The sequence below is a fragment of the Narcine bancroftii genome, chromosome 11 (genome assembly GCF_036971445.1).
Source record: "Narcine bancroftii isolate sNarBan1 chromosome 11, sNarBan1.hap1, whole genome shotgun sequence".
Taxonomy (NCBI): Eukaryota; Metazoa; Chordata; class Chondrichthyes; order Torpediniformes; family Narcinidae; genus Narcine; species Narcine bancroftii.
This window is the reverse complement of record NC_091479.1, coordinates 82,489,925-82,514,579: the sequence shown is the minus strand read 5'-3', so window position 1 is coordinate 82,514,579 and position 24,655 is coordinate 82,489,925. Positions and strand designations below refer to the sequence as shown.

General features: G+C 40.7%; 1 protein-coding gene across 1 annotated transcript in view; it reads right to left on the bottom strand.

Moving 5' to 3' along the window:
• The window catches only part of lrp6 (low density lipoprotein receptor-related protein 6), a 129,351-nt gene that overhangs the window by 45,191 nt on the left and 59,505 nt on the right, over positions 1–24,655 (bottom strand). Inside the window, exons 3-5 of the mRNA XM_069903740.1 lie at positions 10,057–10,253; positions 6,808–6,939; positions 356–752 (exon numbers count right to left, since the gene is read on the bottom strand). Coding sequence (XP_069759841.1) covers positions 356–752; positions 6,808–6,939; positions 10,057–10,253 — 726 coding nt within the window. The remainder of the gene's footprint in view (positions 1–355; positions 753–6,807; positions 6,940–10,056; positions 10,254–24,655) is intronic.

Genomic DNA, 24,655 nt, shown 5'->3' with positions numbered 1-24,655 from the left:
GTGGAAGTAGATTAGAAATACTGGCAGCACACTGAATTTTTCTTTTCGTTCCTTTACTATTTTTTTGTCTTTTTAGTTGTTTTGTTTTTCTTTTGATGTTTGGGGATAGGGAAGGGAATTACAAGTAAATTGACATTTAATCTGAAACTCAGAAGTAATTTATACTAAGAATGTGCAAACATCTTTAAAATATTTTTCAAAAGTGATACTGTGCTTTGAAAAATGAAAAATAACATTTTCCAAAAAAAACAAAAAAAAAAGAAAATAATTTAATGCACTGAATCAATTCCAACAAATCAAATTTGACAAAATAAAGTTCCATAATACATGCAAGAAATTTTCCATGAACTCTTACCCAGACATTGGATCAAGTACAATTGCTCTTGGTTCATCAAGATCCTCTGAAATCAGAATTTTGCGCATTGTACCATTCAACCTGGTTACTTCAATACGGTCAGTGCCAGTATCGGTCCAGTAAAGGTTTCTTGCTACCCAATCAACTGCAATGCCATCAGGATGGTTGATTTGGGAGGTCACCACAAACTGACTTCCAGAGCCATCTAGGTAAGACCTCCTGATAGCACGTACTTCATCATCTGTCCAGTATATATATTCTTCTACTGGATCGTAGTCTATTGCGATTGCATGACGGATGTCATCCAGCTGTAAGATGACATCTGTAAAATCAGGAGTGTCCAATGATATCCGCCTCAAGTCTGTTCGTCGAGCCAATAGCAATAACTCAGATGCACCTTGAAAATAAATGAATTCTCTTTAAAAAAAAAGAAAAAGCTTTTGACAACATTTTTCTATATGTGACCCCTTGATTGTCTTTATAATATTTGCTCTACAGGCCAGCTTGAATAGAAACTTCATGGTATTTAGCAGGGAAAAAGCAAAACCACACTATTCAATTACCAGAGGTATACTTAAAAACTCTCCCTTCTCAAGCTGCTAATTTCATTTGCTGATAAGAAAAATCTTTTTTGGTATAAAGAGCTTAAAAAATTCTGTCAGTGAGGCGATTTGGTTTGTGCAGCTGTGTGTGATGAACAGGGTAGCACTATTCAGACTCAAATTTTACTCTGTTTACAACACTTTTACTGCTATGATTGATGACAAAAGCAGCAAGTGATGGGCTAAAAACCCATTAAATGCAGACAAGCCTTGACTCTGTGGAGCATCAATGTGACACAAAATAATTTACAACTACCTAATCAATGTCACCTAATAGCAGTAGAAGCATGAGAAATTCTTTTTTTCCTTGTTTTAGTGCAGAACTGAGTTAGCATATTTCAGTTCTGCTCTGAAACATGACTTCATTCTAGCGGTAGGTCACCAGTGTTTTGAAAAGGGAATTGCAAGCTGAACGTAACAATTCTGCAAAAACCTATGAGTAAGACAGGCACAGATGCAATAATATGCTCAGTTTGTAGATCACAGTAGAATACTTTGTGAAGCAATTTTTATTCCACAGAAAATATTGGCAGTATTGCTATTAAAAAAAAAAAAATCGCATTGCAAATTTCTTGGGCTTGATGAAGAATATACTTCTGATAATGTTATCTCTGAAATGAGTCTTTAATTTTCATGCTGATTAATGGATTCTCCATTACAGACACAATTTGGCATCATTACCACAATAATCCTTGTTCCTGGGAAAACGCCAAATGGTGCTGTCATTATAGCAAGCTGTGCGATTGGATATGGGCTTTATCGAGGGATAATTCAATGGCAGCACTTAGCAGAGTTCTACTAACCTACAAAAGGACTGCAAGTGACAGGGTAATGTTAACAACATACACTGCAGTGAATCATTTAAACTGAAAACAAGTGCTTTCTTTTTCCCTCCCTGAATTTCCATGGTTATTTCTAGAAGAAATAAAAATGCTCAGTAACAGGTACATGAACTTCATAGTAAAACAGAATGCTGGAGAAACTCAGCAGGTCAAACAGTGTACTTTATATGGCATAGGTAAAGACATATAACCAACATTGCGGGCTTGAGCCCCTCAAAGTAGGAACAAAATTTTCCCCCACATTTTGTTCAGGCACCTGCCTACATTTTGCTTACACCTTGAAGGGCTCAAGCCTGAAATGTCGGTTATGTATCTTTGCTGTATGAAGTACACTGTTCGACCTGCTTTGTTTCTCCAGCATTGTGTCTTCACTTCAGTCACGGGCCTGCAGACTTTCATATTTTACCTCGTGTACATAAGAGCAGGGTCAGCATTCAACGTTGAAAGGTTCGGCTGGTGACAACAGTGTCCTAAAGCAACTTCTATACCATCTCATGCTCAACAGCAATCTATTTCCTCATTTATTTTAATTTTTTTATTAAATGTCTTCAAGTGCAGAATATGTAAAAGTTAGTTCTTATTGGATTTTATTTTATTGTTGAAATAAATGTGCAAAAGTAATGCTATTTGTGCTCATATATCAGTAACACATGAAACATTCGTAAAGCAGGTCTCTTTTTTGGAAAAAAACTACTTTTGCATACCCACAAAACTTCCACTGCTGCATGGTTCTATTTATTTGCCTTCGGTTAATTTTCAGTCCTTCACAGATGGAATGTAAATAGCATGCTCTCACATATCATTAGTTCATGTCAGTCTCTATTAGTGATATCTCAACCAGGCAGCCAAGGCATGCACAACGCATGACCAAACATGCATTCTCATTTAATACAAGAACGTAGGGGGAAAAAAAGAAACAGTTCAGGTGCAGATGAACGAAGAATTGTTCTTGCGCATGTCACAGGGTCAATAAACAAAGGGAACCTTTCTCCTTGCACTGGTCAGAATACCAGAGAAGGAGAATGCTCTGGTTGTAAATCCTGACCGCTGAAAGCTGCAAATTCCCATTTTTTGCTATGATATGCCCAGGGTCAGTTTACCTCATCTTCCACTGCAAAGATCATAAGAGAGGTCAACACCACAGAAACAGGCCCTTCAGCCCATCACACCCAATACATTTTCCCATTTGCCTAGAATTTGGGCCATATCCTTCAGTGTTTTACCTGTTTAAGCACTACCCTGAATGTCTCCAAATTGTATCTGATTTCAGTACCTCCTTTGGCTGTGTTCTAGATATCAACCGCAAAGTGTAAAAAAAATACTTACCCTTGTAGTCTGCTGCAAAACATGACCAGCCTCTTCAATTTCTTCATACAACTCAAGTCCTCTATTTCAGCCAAGAATCTCTTCAACACTCTCTCCAGTGCAATCATATCATTCTTATAGTGACATGGCCAGAACTGCACACAATACCCACTAGTGCTTTATAAAGTTCAACCAATGTCTCAACTCCTCCATTCTATGCCATGGAAGATTCACCATACTACTTGGACTTTGGTGGTGGTGGGGGAGGGAGGGGTGGGGGCTTGAATTGTGTTGAAATGTTGGATAGTTAAAGCAAATGAGCTTCATTGGTGAATTTATAGAGGTATATTACAAGGGGTATTGATAAAGTGAATGCACATCTTTTTCCTTGGATACCAAACTTGATCAGTATGGACAAGATCAAACTGCCCCTCTTCCCCCCACAAAAAAATACCTCACATTCCACCTTAAGCAATCCCTATGCCATAAGTGCTCTGTGATTAGTAAGGTATTACTTAAGGTGGTATGTGAGTGGAAAGAAAAAGTTTGAAAACCACTGTTTTGATTGTACCCTAATTGACTCGTTATGTGCATGCTTTCATAACTCCAAAGGAAATGGGCCAATGACAATTTTCCCCAATCAAAATATTTCAGTAACAATTGGGTCTAGATCAGTGGTTCTCAACCTTCCCTTTCCACCCACATATCACCTTAAGCAATCGCTTACCAATCACAGAGCATCTATGGCATAAAGTGCTGAAGGTGGAACACGAGTTTAGGGGGATAGTTTGAAAACCACTGAACTAGATGGACTGAAGAGTCTGTTCCATGCTGACTATAACCTATGAAGGCAAAGATACCACTTGCTTTCTTCACCACTCCATGTATCGGTGTTGCCCCCATTCAGGGAACTATGGACTTGAACCACTAGGTCTCTCTGTTCACTAACATTCCTTAGTGTCTTAACATTCACTGTGGATGTCGTACTCCTATGTGACTTCCCAAAATGGATCACCATACACTGGTCAGGATTAAACTCCATCTGATCTTTATATCTTTACTTGCTATGGACGCTGTGAGACCTGATGAGTTCCTCCGGCATTTCTGTGTTTTTACTACAATCACAATGTCTGCAGACTTTTGAGTTTCACTTTGTTTAGCTATAGCCTTAAACAACCTTCCTCATTATCCACAACACTAATTTTTAGTCATTTCTCAAAAGGTCCCAATCATTCCTTCTACATTCATATCAAGGTATAAACCATATACAGCGAAGGATCCCCGTGGTACACCACTGGTCTCGGACTAGATAGACATCCTTCCACGCTGCCTCCCATCACCATCAATTTTGGCTATTATGAGCCAGCTCATCTTCAATTCTCTACGCCTTAATCTTCTGGATTTATCTACCATGCAGGACCATGTCAAGTGCCTTAAAGCATATACAGACATCCATCATCCTTTATTTATCAAGTTTCTTTGTTGCAACATGAACATAGAACAGTGTGGAGCAGCAACAGGTTCTTCACTACCCGTCGTGCCAGTGCTGAACATTATGTCCAAATCAAACTAAAACTCTGCTGCTTGCAACTCACAGGTATTCCTCCATCCCTTTCATGTTCATTCAACTGTCAAGAAGCTTCTTAAATAAATGCTACTTGTGTATCTGCTTCCACCACTACTCCTGGCTGCCCATTCCAGTCACCTGCAACTCCATGGAAAATAAGTTCCCTGCACATCTCCTTTAAACTTGTTCCCTTTCTCATTATTCACATTGTGTTGTATTTGCCCGGGGGGAAAAATACCAAAAGCCCACCCGATCAATACTTCTCACGATTTTATACACTTCTATCAGCTCACCCCTCAGCCTCCAACATTCCAGAGAAAACAACTTGTGTTTGTCTCATATCCTCCAAATTAGGCAATATCCTGGTAAGCCTTTCTATATCCTTTGCAATGCAGCCACATCCTTTCAGCAATGGGCAACGAGAATTCCATACAGTTCTCCAAGTGCGAGTTAACTAGTTTCATATAGCAGCAACGACTTCCTTTTTTTTAATACTCCGAGACTCCACCCAATGAAGCCGAGCATACCACATGCCTTCTTTAACACCCTATCTACTTGTGTGGCCACTTTCAATGAGCTATGGGCCTGGACCCCCAGATCAATACTTTTAAGAGCTTTGTTTATTAACTGAATAGATTCCCCTGACATTTGACCTCCCAAAATGCAACACCTCACACCTATCCAGATTAAAGCCCAATTGCTAATTTTCTGCAACTGATCTAAATCCTGTTGTGTCCTTTGATAACCCTCTATACTTTGCAGATGATACAAAGATTGGGGTTGTTTGTGTAAACATACTAACCCACCTATCCAAGTTTTCATTCAAGTCATTTATATCACAAATAACAGTGGTCCAGCACATTCCTGTGGAGCAACGCCAGTCTCAGGCCTTTCGCCAGAATATCAGCCTTCACCACAACCCTCTTCTCTGTCAACCAGCCAATTTCATATCCAAACTATGGATCCCATACATCTGCATCTTCTGAATCAGTCTACCCTGAGGCATCTTGTCAAATTCCTCACTAAAGCCCCTACACTCACCTTCCCAAAAAACTCAAACTGGTAAGACACGAAATCCCATCACAAAGCCATGCTGATGGTTCTAATCTGACCGCAACTTGCTAAGTTTGCATATATTCCTTCCTGAAATGTACAACATTAATTACTCTCCAGTGCTCTGGGACTTCCCCTGTCACTGATGAAGATGCAAAGATCTTTGTCAATCTCTTCACTTACCTCTTTCAATAACTGGGGATATGTTCCATCAGGACCAGGTTACTTGTTCATTTTAATGTTCTTCAAATAACCCAACATCACTCTCTTGATCTCGCCCACTTCTGACACCAAACATAAATTCTCGCCTTCGTCCTGCAGTGGTGCTAGCCTCTTCCTAGTCATTATCTTTTTACCATCTGTCTGATTGCAGCTACCCAAACCTGACATTTGCTTTTTCTTCTTGATCAAGTTCATGATCCCTCTTATCAATCAATGTTCTCTTTCCTTACCATCCCTCTCCTTCTTTCACACTGGAACATACTTTTACTGGACTTCAAATAGCTGGTCCTTAAACAACTGCCACACATCAGTTGTGGGCCTGGCCAATTGCAGCTGCTTCAAATCAACTCTTCCCCCCACCCCCCCACCCACCCGGCTCCTGTCAAATTATGTGATAATTTGCCCTTCTCAAAAGGGTAGTCCTTTTCTACAAAATCCAAGCTTATCCTTGCCCATAACCATCTTGAAAGGAAGAGTGATCACTAATCCCAAAATGCTCCACTACGGAAACTTCGATCAGCTGGCCACTCATATTTCCCAGTGCAAGGTATAATGGCAAAAGAATGCTTAAAAACAGAGGTTCAGTTTGGTGCAATCTCTATAAAATATGAACATTGCCTTCAGCAGCAAGGACACAGCCGTTTAAACTTCATCAAAACCACTCAATTGTCATAACTATTCAACCCAAGATCAGAACAAGCAAATATTTCATCAATGAACTCTAATTTGCTGCATTTATATTCTGGTAGAATAAATCTTGATTTAAATATTTAAGAAAACCCTTGACTGTGATCCAAAAATCCAATGTGTCCCCCATTTTTTTTTTAATACCAGTATACACACACACACCCCCCAACATACCATCCTTGCACTTTGTTCCATCTCCTAGCAGCTGGACTCCTGTTGGGCAAGCACACTGAAAAAATGGTTTGATTGGAGACATCAGACACAAGTGGGAACATCCACCATTATTGCTTCCACAGGGATTTGATGCTGATTGGACAAGCAAAATTTGCTAATGTTAGTACATTTTACATCAACTGTTCACTAAAGCAGTTTTTATTGCTGAAACATCATGAACCAATTGTACCCCAAGTTTGAAATACATTTTAAGATTGTACACAGACAAAGACTGGTTACAGTAACATAGTGGATGGGTTACAGAATATGTATCCACAGACCGGAACTAACGAAAATGATTACGAGGTCGGATCCGGCTAGGTGTGCCATCTTCAGCGTTCGAGAGACTGCAAAGTCTGAAGCAAAATACAATCAGCTGGAGGAACTCATCCGACTGAACAACATCAGTGGGAGAAAAATATGGTTGACGTTTTGGCTCAAAATCCTTGATCAAGATTCAGTCGCAATTGTTTTTGCTTCAAATCTATGGATTTCCAGTCATATAACCATTTATGGAGCGGAAACAGGCCACGTTGGCCTTTCGAGTCCACACCGGTTCACTGATTTTGTGCGCCCTCTTCATTGATTTCTTGTACTACCTGGCATAAGGCCTACAGTTCTTTGAGAGAGTTGGCTGCTTTCTCCAAAAAATTCATTCCTCAAGCTGGCACAATTTCTATTATCTGGTATCTTTTTAAAAATCCTGAAAAAGCAGATAAAATTAGACCAAATTGGGACTAATATGGTTATGGTTATAATTATTATGAAATCAACCACACCTATTAAAACTGTGCACAAGAGATCCTCCACCTCAATGAACATGTAATAGAATGCACAGTACAAACATGATGCAACTCAAATCAACACCTGACAGGTAACTAAGTTAAAGAGCAACAGGAAATCCAAAACTTCAAGTCCTAAATTTACTTCCCCACTCCCCCCATCGATATGTTGCGAAGAACCATAAATTTTGCCAAAGTGAAATCATTTCCTCATGTATTGTTGTGAATCTTTGATGTTCATAACCAAGAATGAAAGGATCTATATACATTCAGAAGACTATTTCCAGTTCGTGAAACTAATTTTTTTTTAAAAACTTGAGCAGAACACATCAACATCAATCACAAAACAAAGCCTCCCTCAAAAAAACCTGAAATGCTTATAAATTAATTGAAAAATTATTAAATGCAAATATTAATTTTGCTTCAAACATTTGAAGAATTGTTAAAAGCTTTAGGAGAGCAGGATATGTTTTTAATGTAATTTCTCTGCACATGTTCTGGACCAGGGAATATTTATCAACTATATTTATTGGGAAGCTGAGGGTTTGAGGGAGCTTTTGGCAGAGATCACAATGAAATGAAGGCATAGATTTTGGTAGCATGAGAATAGGTTCCAGAAACTAGTTTGGGGCACAGCACTTTATGCCCAGTTTCTGCAGCTAAACAGCACTGGAGCATGAGGCTACAAACAGAAAATAGGGAATCAGCCACAAAACAGTTATCAAGCTGGAGGGGAAAGGGAGATTGGTGGCCTTCACATGAGAGGAGCTGTGGAATGCAGGATCTCTAAACATTGCATTGGCTGTTTTGAATTTCTATCCATACATCGGACTGTCTGCCTCAACAAAAGTCATTGCTCCATTTGCCAAATTTAATGAGAATAAATCATATTTAGAACTCTCAAATTTCCAAATGACTTGACTGCCAAATTTTCAACACAGGTGAGCAGCCGTTCATTTCTAAAATCAACATTTTTTTTTAAAAAAAACTTAAATGCAAGCACAAATATATTTAAATAAATTCACAGAATAAAAACAGCACGATGATTACAAATGCAATCAGAGTTTTCTCATCGCTTACTCTCACTACACAATGGTTATTGCGACACAAACTTTACAGTCAGCTATAACATAATTAACAATTCTGACAAGAACAGTGACTACATTGTAAAACCATTATTTGTGGCAGAGCGCTTTGAGACATCCATAAGATCAAGAAATGTACTTTAAGAATGAAAGCCTTTCATTCTCAAGCTAAGAGCACGCTAATCCAGAGGCAAGATAACATGGAATCCAGAGAAAGCTGGCCAACTGGATACAAAATTGACTTGGTGATAAGAGTTTGAAGGTGGAGGCCTGTGACCAGTGGTGTACTGTAGGAATCATTGCTGAGTCCCGATCTTTGACGTCATTATTAACAAGTTGATTGACAATGTACATGGCAAGATTTATAAGTTACAGAATAGTAAAATGACAACATAATCAACTGGGAAAGCGGCAAAGGAATGGAAAATGGAACTTGGATAAGTTTGAATGCTGTATTTTGGCAAAATTAAATGGGGCACAGGTAAACAAGGCGGTGAAGGCTGCACCTGGCACACGTGCCTTCATCAGGGCGTGAGTACTAGATATCTGTACAAGATTTTTGTGAGACCTCACTTGGAGTACTGTGTGCAGATCTGGTCACCAAACTGTGGGAAGGATGACATTTAGCTGGAAAGGATACAGAGAAGATACTAGAGGGCTTGAGTTACGAAGGAGAGTCTCTAAAGGCTAGATTTTTTTTTAACTGGAACACAGGAGATTGAGTGGTGGTCATATTGAGATTCATAAAATTATGAAGGGGCATAGATAATTATCACACTTTACTCCCTCCCACTCCCCTCCCCAGAGTAGTGAAGTCTAAGGAGGGAGGGAGAGAGAAAAGATTTAAAGGGGACCCAAGGGGCAGTTTTCTACAGAGGATGGGGGGTGGGGGGGGTACTCGGAACAAGCTGTGTTGAACAGCCAGGTATATGGACAGGAATAGTTTAGAGGGATATGGGCCAAGCACAGGCAAATGGGACTAGCTCAGGAAGTCAATGTGTACAGCACTGATGAGTGAGACTATGATTTGGTTCTGTGGTCTATGATTTGACAACTCTGAAAGCTCGAAGACAATTATCCACAAATATATCCAGATACTGAAGTCATTTTAATTATAGATGCAATAAAAAAATGAACAGGACCTACATGGAGAATTGTTGTACCACAAACCCTTAAATGCAATAAAGTCTAATTATTGAGTAAATGTGCAGATGGATCAAGAATAGGACTGAATTGCTTGGCATAGTTATATTGTGGGTTGAAATTACTCAATTTAAAGCTGTCAGAAATTATCAACTTGCACCATTTTATATTTCCCGATTGAGAAATGACTAGATACATACCATGGGGCTGTCTCTGTTGATTAAAGACATGAATATCCATGGGGGAGAAAATATTGCTGTGCACCTCCCGCCGATACTCTCCACTGTACTTATTGCATGCGTGAATAGAATGCGTATTCCAGTCTGTCCAATATAAAGTGTCTCCAAACAGGGTTAAAGCGAATGGATGGGGAAGGGAGCCTTCAACCACCACTTGCCTGACAAGATAAAATACAAGCATCATCATGGGTTTTTAAATGAAAATATATTAAGAAATCTACAAACCAGTGCTGGTCAAATACATCCTTTGCATAACAGCTTTCAGAAGTTCCACACTGCAATTAAGCATCTAGCAACTTCAAAAGAATAAAGATAAAAATGGTTAAAATAGATTATTCAACTACCAAGTTAAAAGCCTTTTCCACAGCTGCATGTCCTCGTATACAGATGTGCGTTTTAGATGAAAGAAAAGCTGTTTTTCAGTTTGTAGCCCAATACGGTACCTCTGAACGTCAGGGAACTTGTTCTAGTGGAATTGCTGATCAAATATTGAGTTCAGTCGAATGATGGGGTGATTTCTTTCATAAAAATACTAATAATGCAAACATACTTATGCAATGTCAAAGAGTGGTGAAGTACCAGTTACAATGCAGCAAGAATGAATTTCAATGCATATATACGTTCTACAATGTAGATTACAATATACTCAATTATCATACAAGTTATCTGCTCAGGTGGTCAGAAGATTAACCCAACATCAGACCCTAAAGCATGAGCAAACAAGTTTTTAAATGAGGAAAAAGCCAAGAATTACACACTGATAAATAAATATACACTGATACGGCCAATTCATTTCATAAAAGTTGTTTTCTATAATAGTTCATGCTCTTTTGTGTCAGCTTATGCTGCATTTTAATTCATGGTAGCAGCTCCTCAAAGTCATGACACCCCAAATTCCAGCAGCTTTTAAAAATATCTATTTTAAACAAGGTTCGATCTATCCAATTATGCAGCAAAAAAGGATGACCACTCCCTACTCTTCCAGAATACATTTAAATCGCATAAATGATCTTCCATTCTCATTCACCACACAGTGAAATCGGGTTTTGCATGATGGTGCAATTTTGTTTAAAGCACCCAACAATATACAGTACCTTTCCCCCCTATCCAAACTTCAGTTAACTGAAAAGTTCAATTATCTAGACTTTTTTTTCCCCAGCAGCGACATGATGTCACAAGTTGAATTTTTTTTTTAACCTGACACCATTCTGAATCCAATGGCAAAAAGGTCTGCAGCTAGCACTGTCGAGATCATTGACAAGGAAAGGAAGAAGCGTTTATATTTGTCTATGGAGCAGAAAGTCAAGCAGCTGGAAAAACTGGACACTGGTGTCAGCATGAAACGTCTAACGGAAGAGTCTGGACTTGGAACGACCACAATCTATGACCTGAAGAAACAGAAGGATAAACTGTTGGAAGTTCTATTCTGAAAGCGACAAACAGAAGTTAATGAAAGATTTTAAAAAAGATGGCATAAAGGTAAAAGTGAAGAACACAACTGTGTATCTTATCCTATTTGTAAGCAGATTTGTTTTTAGGTAAGAATTAAATCTTATTTCAAACCTGAAAAACCTCTGATGATGCTACTGGGATACTTAAAGTCATTGTTTGGTGATCAGAAAAATCCAGTTAACTGAAAAATATCCGGTCCCAAGCTTTTCAGATAAGGGGAAAAGTACTGTACAATTCAACTCTTAATTACAAATGTTAAACAGAGTCAGAAACAAACTATTTTACAGTGCAACAGAGGAAAAAGTTTTCCCCTCAAAATAAAGTTCCATGAAATGCATCAGAATTTTTTCTGAAAGCACAACACTGCACAAAAATTCTGAACATTAAAATTTGCAGCTTCCATTCACACTCAATTTCTGGACGTAAAAAAGGTCACCAAAATAAACTTTCCAACTGGGTGAAGTGCAGGACAGATTTCACATTAGTTATTACCCACAGAGCAAGGTCAACATCACAAGAACTACCAATATCCTTTGGAGTGGAGAATAAATTTCTTGTCTCACCAGTATTGTCTACACCCCACAAATAAATTAATAATGGAGGAGAATTAGCTTTCAAATAGATTAAGATAAATTTAAACAGTGACTTTTAATCTGGTACATGAGGAAAAAATAATTTGCAAATGTCAAATTATAGATTTTTGCAACCTGATGAAGAATTAGTTGACTGAAAGATAAACTGTGGAAAGGATATTTTCTATGATTATAATATGTACTACTGTCTACTGCTGGGGACCAACATTGGTTTCATACAGCATGTATAATCTAGTTTGTGCTGAATGCCAACAAATAAAATGACTGATGAGATTAAATCATTTGTACATGAGCCACCAAGGCCAAATTTTACTAGTTTCAATTTTTTTTGTTAAGTGGACAACAAAACTATTTCCAACTGGAAAGAGAATTAAATTCCAGGTTTTAAAAAATATACTTCAATTTGGTTTGTTCAATCCTCAAACAAGTATTTAATCTCGGAGCAGTCTCTTTTCCAGAATGTTTGGAAATTGCCATTGTCATATTGTTATCAGTAGAATTACTTTTTTTGAAAACCAAAATACCAATGTGCCCTACAATTTGGTAGATAACAAATATAAAAATAGAGTGGAAAAGCCCAATCAAAAACAGTTAGTCAATTTCCTTCCTAAAAAGTGAACAGGCAGTGTAATGATAGTGTGCTAGTGATCCTCCTGACCACTAGAGAGAGTCAGGGACTAGTTTGTTGCAGCTTCAGTTGGATTCAAGATGGATGCCTCCACAGAATCCTGAGTTAGTTCTATAGGTAATAAAGTAGTTGTTTTAAAAGAACCAGTTTCTTTATTAAAATAAACAAAACATCAGACAGTTCAATATGCAAAATTGACAGCAGTCATTTTAAAAGGAATATTGAGCCTCAATGATGATCACCAAGAGCTTAGATACTGATGGCAGACTTCTTTGCTTTAATCATTAAAAAAAATGGCAAATTTTGTTTTACTAAATTTATGATTTACAAAATGAAAAAATTGGTTGATTGAGAATGATGCTTCTGGTTTTGAGTCCATCAGTCCTGCCTACAATCATTTGGGGAACAGTGTTCAGGTGTAATTAATCCCCAAGGCCTCATCGGAGATTGCAACTCCCATCCCATCAGCTCCCATACCTGGCACTATTAAAGTCTTGGATTTGCTCTTTGAATTTTCCTTCTGTGCAGTCAGTCTCCTTTAGAGGGCCAGGTAAAATGTTCATCTTCATTATTCCAAACCTACCAGATTCCAAAGCTCCAAGTCTGTAAAATGGTCAGACTGATAATGAAGCATCTGCCCTATTTATTGCAAGAATAGCAAGAAAGGAGTTCATTTAAGGAAGAAAGTGGCGGGAGTAAGAGAGGGATGATGAGAGGGCAGAAGAGATAGATGTTGTTAATTGATGTTGATAGAATTAAAAGCAAATAAGATTAATTTTGCTTCGAAGAAAAATGGTTACATGAACCTGTTTTTGTAATTTCAAAATGGCACTGATTAAATGAACAGCATAGCACCAATGATAGTGTTACAACCTGGAAAATTGGTCAGGCTGGTAAGGTAATAGACAGACCCCACTTTGACCCTCAAGGACCTAGATTCAAGCCAGACCACTGGTACTATCTGCAAGGTTTACATCTTTTTCCTGTGAGCAGATTCTCCAGTTTACTGCTACATCCCAACAAAATGCTAGACAGTTAATTAGCAATTGTATTTTCTCCATTATGTAGATGCAACAAAGTATCAAGGGAAAGTTGATGAGCATGTGAAAAAGAAAAGTAGAGGAGAGGAAGAACAGGTATGATAGGATTGTTCTGCTTGGAGCCAGGATGGGTCTCATGGAGAAACTGTTTCATATTGAGGTTACAAGGAAGCAGAAAGACTCCAGCCAACTAGACTGTTTATTCTCCACTTGCTGGTCAACTTCCCCCTACATCCTAACCTTTCAATCCATTTACTTTATTTCTCTTGTTCTTTTCTAGCTTCCTTTTGAAAGTGTCCAAGTTTTAATTCAACATCTTCCAACAAAGATAGATTTCACATTCTAATGTGTTTTTTTTCTATATTATTTCTTCCCCATGGATTTAATGATACCCATTTTCTATTTACAATGCTAGGTTTGGTGTTTCCACTCAGGGAGAGAAACCCTCCACTTCACCTGCCTATTCTGAACTTTTCTCAATAAAATCTCCAAACTGCTTTACTTTAAAAAAAATTTTTTTTTTTTAAATTTTTCACACTATGATCCATACTAATGAAAATACACACAAACATTTCCCTCTTGAATATACACAGTGTCATTTTCTCCCCTTTTTCCCCCTCCCTTCCCCCCCTCCTTCACCCACCCTCCACCCACCCACTCAACGTTCAACCTATATGATACATTAAACCCATTAAACAATGTCATCACACAATGAAAATAAACAAGAAATTTGTGTCATCTACTTTTACATACTGGGTCAGCTCATTTCGTCTTCTTCTCCTTCTGTCATTTTAGGCGGTGGAGGTCTGCGGTAGGACTTCTCTATTGTGTTCCATGTACGGTTCCCAAATTTGTTCAAATACTGTGATGTTATTTCTTAAATTATATGTTATTTTTTCCAATGGAATACATTTATTAGTTTCTATGTACCATTGCAGTATTCTCAGGCTATCTTCTAATTTCCAGGTTGACATAATGCATTTTTTGCTACAGCTAAGGTTATCGTAATAAATCATTTTTGTGCTCCATCCAAATCGAGTCCAAGTTCTTTACTTCTTACATTACTTAGAAGAAAGATCTCTGGATTTTTTGGTATGTTGCTTTTTGTGATTTTATTCAATACCTTTTCCACTTTCTCACATGCCCAAATTCCATGAACTGTTGTTCCCGTTTTCTTCTTACAGTGAAAACATCTATCTGATACTGTTGGGTCCCATTTATTTAACTTTTGGGGCATGGTGTATAGCCTGTGTAACCAATTATATTGTATCATGCGTAACCTTGTGTTTATTGTATTTCTCATAGTTCCGGAGGATAGCTTTTCCCATGTTTCATTCTTTATCTTTTATGTTTAGATCTTGTTCCCATTTTTGTTTGGGTTTACAGCTTGTTTCCTTGTTCTCTTTCTCTTGATGTACATGTTTGTTATAAATCTTTTAATTATCATTGTGTCTGTAATCACATATTCAAAATACCTATTTCAATCGTTACCAATTTACCTAACAGATAAATTCTTCAAGGAGCTAAAGAAAATAATAAGGAAATTCTTATGGAAAGGGGGGAAACCGAGGATAGCACTAGATAAATTAAGAGAATGGTACAATGGGGGTTACAGCTACCAAACTTTAAGAATTATTATAGAGCAGCACAATTAAGATACCTATCAGATTTTTATCAAACAAGGGAAAAATCAGATTGAACCAGATTAGAGCTAGATAAAATAGGGGAGCAGGTACCTGAACATATACTATATAAGTGGGATGAAAAGCTGGTACAACAGGAATTCACCAGTACTGCACCATCTGCTCAACATTTGGAAGAAGATTCACGTAGAAAGGAATAAAACAAATTATCAACTACCAAAATTAATATTGACGCAAAATCAACTAATCCCTTTCACAATAGATAACGTTTCCTTTAGAGAATGGGAGAGAAAAGGGATCAAAAGAATAGAAAATTGTTTTTCGGGAATTAAATTATTATCTTTTGAACAAATGAAGGACAAATATGGTATAACTCACGGTACAATGTTTGCATACCACCAACTGAAAACCTACTTGAAGGACAAATTGGGAAGCAGACTGAGGTTACCAAACTGTTTTTCTTGATGGCTGAAATCTTGCCATTTTGATTTCCCCCCCCCTACTTGTTTTTTGCTTCTTTGATGTAATGTACAGAACAGTCCACTGCACCCTGAGCAGCATTTAAAAACTTTTCATATTTAGATAAATATTTGATTGCTTTGGTTACCTATTATACTTCTAATCATTTCCCTTGGACCTGTTCCTTTACCTACTGGTAGTTGCAAGTTATTTTTTCTAATCCAAGTCATCACCTTAATTTACCGATACACTCTACACAAATTCATTCATCACTGCTGTCCAATTTACAGGTTTTCTCAGGTAATCTAGTGCATTTTTGCTCAATGTAACAATATTCTCAAATAAATTTAATCCTTGAAATAAGGAACAAACTATGGCCATTTTGTTAATTGCTGCAGTTCACAAAGATTCACATTCCTGTGTTGCACAGATCTATTCTAACTGCTCACAGTTTTGATGGATACACTACAGTGACATTTGGCAAAATAATTCTGAACGAAATGGCAAAAAAAATAAACCAGTGAGGCATATTCCCTGGATAACTCACCACTCTGCTTATTAACAGATGCTCCTCTTGGAAAGTGCAGAAAATCTGCTTGTATCAACCCACATCCTCACTTATTAATAAGGGCCATTACTTCATGGAATGAACCAAAATATAATTGATAAGATGCCTGAACCAAACCACATAATTTGCTTCTTGCATTGATCACAGGAGACCATTGTGAATTTGACTCGTACGGTCTTGACATGTCATAGAAAGATTGCACTTCAGTAAGAAAAAACCTCTTTACAACTGGACACAAGATTGCATATTGATTTCTCTTAGTTATATTGATTTGAACCGACGGAAGGCTTGTTTCTTCTCTGGACAGGACGGCTTTGTAAGGTGAGCCTGGTGGGCAGCTCGCTTCTTTGCCAGCAGCTCCTGGATTTCCTGGCTGTTTTCGTTGAACCAGTCCTTGTTTTTCCTGGAGGAGAAGCCCAGTACCTCTTCAGTGGATTTCAGTATGGTAGTCTTCAACTGATCCCAGAGGGTTTCAGGGGACGGGTCCGTGAGGCGGATTGCATCGTCGAGCTTTGCTTTGAGGTTTGCCTGGAAGTTTCCTCTCGCTTCATCTGACTGCAGGTTTCCAACATTGAACCTCTTTCTGGGGGCTTTATTGTTCCTGGGCTTTGGCTTGAAGTGAAGGTTGAGCTTGCAGCGAACCAGCCGGTGGTCAGTGTGGCATTCCGCGCTGGGCATGACCCTGGTGTGGAGCACATCTCGTTTGTCACTTTCTCGCACCAGGATGTAGTCCAGGAGGTGCCAGTGTTTGGATTGGGGATGCATCCAGGTAGTCCCTCTGCTGAAAAAGGGTGTTTGTAATGACAAGCCGCTGTTCTGCGCAGAGCTCCAACAGGAGGCGCCCACTGTCGTTGCACTTGCTGACGCTGTGCTTGCCCAGGATTCCTGGCCAGGTTTCTGAGTCTTTGCCGACGCGAGCGTTGAAGCCGCCAAGGATGACAACCTTGTCGGCTGTAGGGGTGCGTTGGATGAGTCGCCTTCCGTCGCGCATGCAGCCATCTTCAGCGCAAACTCCGGAAGATCCAAAATGAGTGGTGGACTAGCCTCGCCCAGCGAACCCAGCTCAGCGCGGACAGTGGCGACTTCAGGGGTTTCTACGAGGCTCTAAAGGCTGTGTACGGCCCCTCACCCCAAGTCTAAAGCCCGCTGCGCAGCTCAGACGGCAAAGTCCTCCTCAGCGACAAGATCTCCATCCTCAACTGACGGTCAGAACACTTCCAATCTCTTTTCAGTGCCAACCGCTCAGTCCAAGATTCTGCCCTGCTCCAGCTCAACAGCCCCTAAGGCTAGAGCTGGATGAGGTCCTCACCCAGGATGAGACATATAAGGCAATCGAACAACTGAAAAGTGGCAAAGCAGCAGGTATGGATGGAATCCCCCCAGAGGTCTGGAAGGCTGGCGGCAAAACTCTGCATGTCAAACTGCATGAGTTTTTCAAGCTTTGTTGGGACCAAGGAAAACTGCCTCAGGACCTTCGTGATGCCACCATCATCACCCTGTACAAAAAAAAAACGAGAAACAGACTGCTCAAACTACAGGGGAATCACGTTGCTCTCCATTGCAGGCAAAATCTTCGCTAGGATTCTCCTAAATAGAATAATACCTAGTGTCGCCGAGAATGTTCTCCCAGCATCACAGTGCGGCTTTCGCGCAAACAGAGGAACTACTGACATGGTCTTTGCCCTCAGACAGCTCCAAGAAAAGTGCAGAGAACAAAACAAAGGACTCTACATCACCTTTGTTGACCTCACCAAAGCCTTCGACACCTTGAGCAGGAAAGGGCTTTGGCAAATACTAGAGCGCCTCGGATGCCCCCCAATGTTCCTCAATGTGGTTATCCAACTGCACGAAAACCAACAAGGTCGGGTTGGATACAGCAATGAGCTCTCTGAACCCTTCTCCATTAACAATGGCGTGAAGCAAGGCTGTGTTCTCGCACCAACCCCCTTTTCAATCTTCTTCAGCATGTTGCTGAACCAAGCCATGAAAGACATCGACAATGAAGACGCTGTTTACATCCGGTACCGCACGGATGGCAGTCTCTTCAATCTGAGGCGCCTGCAAGCTCACACCAAGACACAAGAGAAACTTGTCCGTGAACTACTCTTTGCAGACGATGCCACTTTAGTTGTCCATTCAGAGCCAGCTCTTCAGCGCTTGACGTTCTGTTTTGCGGAAACTGCCAAAATGTTTGGCCTGGAAGTCAGCCTGAAGAAAACTGAGGTCCTCCATCAGCCAGCTCCCCACCATGACTACCAGCCCCCCCCCACATCTCCATCGGGCACACAAAACTCAAAACGGTCAACCAGTTTACCTATCTCGGCTGCACCATTTCATCAGATGCAAGGATCGACAACGAGATAGACAACAGACTCGCCAAGGCAAATCGCGCCTTTGGAAGACTACACAAAAGAGTCTGGAAAAATAACCAACTGAAAAACCTCACAAAGATTAGAGTATACAGAGCCATTGTCATACCCACACTCCTGTTCGGCTCCGAATCATGGGTCCTCTACCGGCATCACCTACGGCTCCTAGAACGCTTCCACCAGCGTTGTCTCCGCTCCATCCTCAACATTCATTGGAGCGCTTTCATCCCTAACGTCGAAGTACTCGAGATGGCAGAGGTCGACAGCATCGAGTCCACGCTGCTGAAGATCCAGCTGCGCTGGGTTGGTCACGTCTCCAGAATGGAGGAACATCGCCTTCCCAAGATCGTGTAATATGGCGAGCTCTCCACTGGCCACCGTGACAGAGGTGCACCAAAGAAAAGGTACAAGGACTGCCTAAAGAAATCTCTTGGTGCCTGCCACATTGACCACCGCCAGTGGGCTGATATCGCCTCAAACCATGCATCTTGGCGCCTCACAGTTGGGCGGGCAGCAACCTCCTTTGTAGAAGACCGCAGAGCCCACCTCACTGACAAAAGGCAAAGGAGGAAAAACCCAACACCCAACCCCCAACCAACCAATTTTCCCCTGCAACCGTGTCTGCCTGTCCCGCATCGGACTTGTCAGCCACAAACGAGCCTGCAGCTGACGTGGACATTTACCCCCCTCCATAAATCTTCGTCCGCGAAGCCAAGCCAAAGAAAAAAAATTGATTTGAACCAAAAATATGGCAAAAAATGGAGAAAGGAAAATTTATAAAACTAATGTAAACACACCATTTTATTAATAAATCAATGAAACAATTAAAGCTGATGGGTAGATTAGTGAAAGGAAAAATCTAAAGAATATCAAACATACTTAACTGGTTACGTAGCATTCAATAAATACAAGATTTACTCGAACATCATACAGCAAAGTTGCCACAGTATTGCTATTCAATATTGCCCCAATTCTCTTCACAATATGGAAACAAGGCTTCAGCCCTTCCTCCAGCAACACAAGAAAACATTGTTGAAGGTGTAGTCTTCACAAACTGCATTAGTCAAGTATTTTGCTGATGTCAGGCAAATAAATTGAACCAAACTTCACCAGCTCATTTTAATGCTTTTAAATTGATAGTTTCTTTAGCCAAGAGTGCCACGCTGTTACAACGCCAGCAACTGGGGTTCGAATCTGGCACTGTGTCAGGAGTTTGTACGTTTTCCCAATGTCTATGCGGATTTCTTCCAGGTGCTCTGGTTTCCTCCCACTGTTTAAAAACATACCGGGGTCGTAAGTGAATTGGGTATAATTATATTGTATCGGACTTGTGGGCCGAAAGGGCCTTCTACCATGTTGTATGTCTGTATCTAAATTGAGAATTCAGAGTATTTGGGAGAACTATGATTACAGGAGTGAAACTCAGAGGTAAAATTTAAAAATATGAAATTGCTTTAATAAATGCTTAAACAAATGCAAATCGTTATGGTTAGATTTTAGTTGCAGCAAGCTGAATGGTGCCTTTCCATAAATACTGTGACAGCATCAAAACAGTAGTTAAATTAAAAATTAGATTTTAGACTTAACAATGATGTATTTCTTTCCATTTCAAGTGGCTGGTTCCATGTCTATCTGCAGTCTAAATTTAAATTTTAAATTTAGACATACAGCATAGTTACAGGCCCTTTTGGCCCATGAGCACATGCCACCCAAATACACCCCAATTAACCTACACCCCCAGAACATTTTGAACAGTGGGAGGAAACCCACACAGGCAATGGGAGAACATACAAGCTCCTTACAGAGAGCACCGGATAGCACCGTAAGAGCATTGCACTAACCACACTGCCCTTATTTTCACAGCCCAGAAGTTTCCTCATTATTATCAGTTTTATTGTGAGTTCCAATATCATTTGGTCGGTGCCAATGCAGCACATTTTCCATGTCAAATGGACAAGGAATACTCTTACAAAGTGGAACAGAGGACTTCAGTCAGTCATCACAAAAACAGCCCACTCCGCATGTAAAAAGATTAAATTACGATGTTACTAAAACTGCACACGTGAATGTGCTTTAGAAAATTGCTGAAATTAAGACAAATGCAGCAAATGTTGAAGACTAGTTCCAACATGGAGTGTCTGGTTTGTACCTTAGAAATGGTTCCAATCAAATCCAGATGTGGATATGCATTTAGCTCATCATCGGCACAGCACGGTAGAATTGTATTAAACCCCTCTGCACAAATCACCAAGCCTAACACTGAGAAAAAAGTAAAGCCATATTTGCAGGTTGGAATGTTTCTTTTAAAAATTTGACAGGGGGAAGAATCCATTTTGAAATGCAAATATGATAAAGAATTTCCATTAAAAATCTGCATGGAAACTGACTCTGCATCTCCTCAATGCAAAAAAAATCATGTGCAATTAATTTTGACCCAGATTTAAGCTGTGCTTGAATTCATATTTAATACTAAACCTAATCCTCAACCGATGGTCAGAACACTTCCAATCTCCTTTCAGTACCAACCGCTCAGTCCAAGATTCCGCCCTGCTCCAGCTCCCTCAACAGCCCCTAAGGCTAGAGCTGGATGAGGTTCCCACCCTGGATGAGACATATAAGGCAATCGAACAACTGAAAAGTGGCAAAGCAGCAGGTATGGATGGAATCCCCCCAGAAGTCTGGAAGGCTGGCGGCAAAACTCTGCATGCCAAACTGCATGAGTTTTTCAAGCTTTGTTGGGACCAAGGTAAACTGCCTCAGGATCTTCGTGATGCCACCATCATCACCCTGTACAAAAACAAAGGCGAGAAATCAGACTGCTCAAACTACAGGGGAATCACGTTGCTCTCCATTGCAGGCAAAATCTTCGCTAGGATTCTACTAAATAGAATAATACCTAGTGTCGCTGAGAATATTCTCCCAGAATCACAGTGCGGCTTTCGCGCAAACAGAGGAACCACTGACATGGTCTTTGCCCTCAGACAGCTCCAAGAAAAGTGCAGAGAACAAAACAAAGGACTCTACATCACCTTTGTTGACCTCACCAAAGCCTTCGACACCGTGAGCAGGAAAGGGCTTTGGCAAATACTAGAGCGCATCGGATGTCCCCCAAAGTTCCTCAACATGATTATCCAACTGCACGAAAACCAACAAGGTCGGGTCAGATACAGCAATGAGCTCTCTGAACCCTTCTCCATTAACAATGGCGTGAAGCAAGGCTGTGTTCTCGCACCAACCCTCTTTTCAATCTTCTTCAGCATGATGCTGAACATGCCATGAAAGACCCCAACAATGAAGACGCTGTTTACATCCGGTACCGCACGGATGGCAGTCTCTTCAATCTGAGGCGCCTGCAAGCTCACACCAAGACACAAGAGAAACTTGTCCGTGAACTACTCTTTGCAGATGATGCCGCTTTAGTTGCCCATTCAGAGCCAGCTCTTCAGCGCTTGACGTCCTGCTTTGCGGAAACTGCCAAAATGTTTGGCCTGGAAGTCAGCCTGAAGAAAACTGAGGTCCTCCATCAGCCAGCTCCCCACCATGACTACCAGCCCCCCCACATCTCCATCGGGCACACAAAACTCAAAACGGTCAACCAGTTTACCTATCTCGGCTGCACCATTTCATCAGATGCAAGGATCGACAATGAGATAGACAACAGACTCGCCAAGGCAAATAGCGCCTTTGGAAGACTACACAAAAGAGTCTGGAAAAACAACCAACTGAAAAACCTCACAAAGATAAGCGTATACAGAGCCGTTGTCATACCCACACTCCTGTTCGGCTCCGAATCATGGGTCCTCTACCGGCACCACCTACGGCTCCTAGAACGCTTCCACCAGCGTTGTCTCCGCTCCATCCTCAACATCCATTGGAGCGCTCACACCCCTAACGTCGAGGTACTCGAGATGGCAGAGGTCGACAGCATCGAGTCCACGCTGCTGAAGATCCAGCTGCGCTGGATGGGTCACGTCTCCAGAATGGAGGACCATCGCCTTCCCAAGATCGTATTATATGGCGAGCTCTCCACTGGCCACCGTGACAGAGGTGCACCAAAGAAAAGGTACAAGGACTGCCTAAAGAAATCTCTTGGTGCCTGCCACATTGACCACCGCCAGTGGGCTGATAACGCCTCAAACCGTGCATCTTGGCGCCTCACAGTTTGGCGGGCAGCAGCCTCCTTTGAAGAAGACCGCAGAGCCCACCTCACTGACAAAAGGCAAAGGAGGAAAAACCCAACACCCAACCCCAACCAACCAATTTTCCCTTGCAACCGCTGCAATCGTGTCTGCCTGTCCCGCATCGGACTGGTCAGCCACAAACGAGCCTGCAGCTGACGTGGACTTTTTTACCCCCTCCATAAATCTTCGTCCGCGAAGCCAAGCCAAAGAAAAAAGAAAGAAACAAAACTCCAAACATCCTCACTCACCAACCACAGTTCTGCCTCAAATGCAAACACAACTAATAGAAATTTATACCTATTCTAAATGTTAGTAAATTTGCAGGAAGAGAAGCCAACACTCCAACACTATTTTCACTCACATCTGTCCTTCATACACCCATCTTTGGTGAACCTAAAGTCAAAGGGAAAACACTTCAGTTGTAAGATTTGTACCTCATACAAACCAAATGGGAGTGGTTGTCAGAAGTTCATCCAGCTCTAGGAGATCACTGTTGGAGCCCCTCAGGCAGTGTCCCAATTGCAGCCACCTGACCTCTCAAAACAATGGTATTTGCACCTGCTTCATACACTAGCTACCAGGACCATGGTTCAAATCCCGTACTGTCTGTCAAGAGTTTGTACTTCTCCTCAAGCCTATGTGGGTTTACTCTGAGTGATCCAGTTTTCTCCCACCATTCAAAATGTGCTGAGGTGTAATTGGGCAGCATGGGCTCATGAGCCGAAAGGGCCTTTTACCCAATATGCTAAAAATGTAGAATCCCCCTTATCCTCACCTACCACCCTCTGCATCTAGAACTTAGAGAGACTAGGCACAGATTGGGAGATTGCTTCACTGAGCACCTTTGCTCCATCTGCACCAGTGAGAGAGACCTCCCAGTAGTCAACCATTTCAATTCTGTGTCATATTTCCACACTCACATGTCTGACCATGACCCCAAGTACTGTCCCACCAAAACCAGCCGTAAATTGGAAGAACAACACCTGATTTTCCGTCTGGGCACTCACCAGCCAGATGGGATTAACATCAACTTTTCTAGTTTCTGCTAACCTGCTCTCCTCTTCCTCTTGTGATAAAGGACAACCTTGTCTGCTTGATCTTGTTAATTTAAATGGCATAGACACTTGTCCATTAGTTACTATGTTAGCTTTCGGACTATTATTTAATGCTCTAATCCAATTTAAAAAATTCAATCCAAATCCAAACTTCTCTAAAACCTTAAACAAAATATCCCAATCTAATCCATATCCTCCCTCCCTTCCCTCTGTATTCACCTAGTCACCCTTCCTCCCCTTGATCGCTGCTGTCCCCTCCCTTCCTCCACCAATCACCTCATGCCTTTGCAACCCCCCCCAATTCTTTTGTTCAGACACCCACCATCATTTTTCCAATCCTTGATGAATGGCTCAAGCCCAAAGTGACTCCTATGTATTTTTACCTTTGCTATATAAAGAGTTTCTCAAGCAATGTGCTTCTACTTCAAACACAGTGTCTACAGGTATTCATGTTTTACCTCCATTATATACCAGTAAGGCATACAGTTACTCTCCCTGCCTCCCCTCACCCTGAAGCCAATGGAAAAAAAAATGAGCGGGCAGCCTGCTGGTTTAAAGCAAATACATTAATT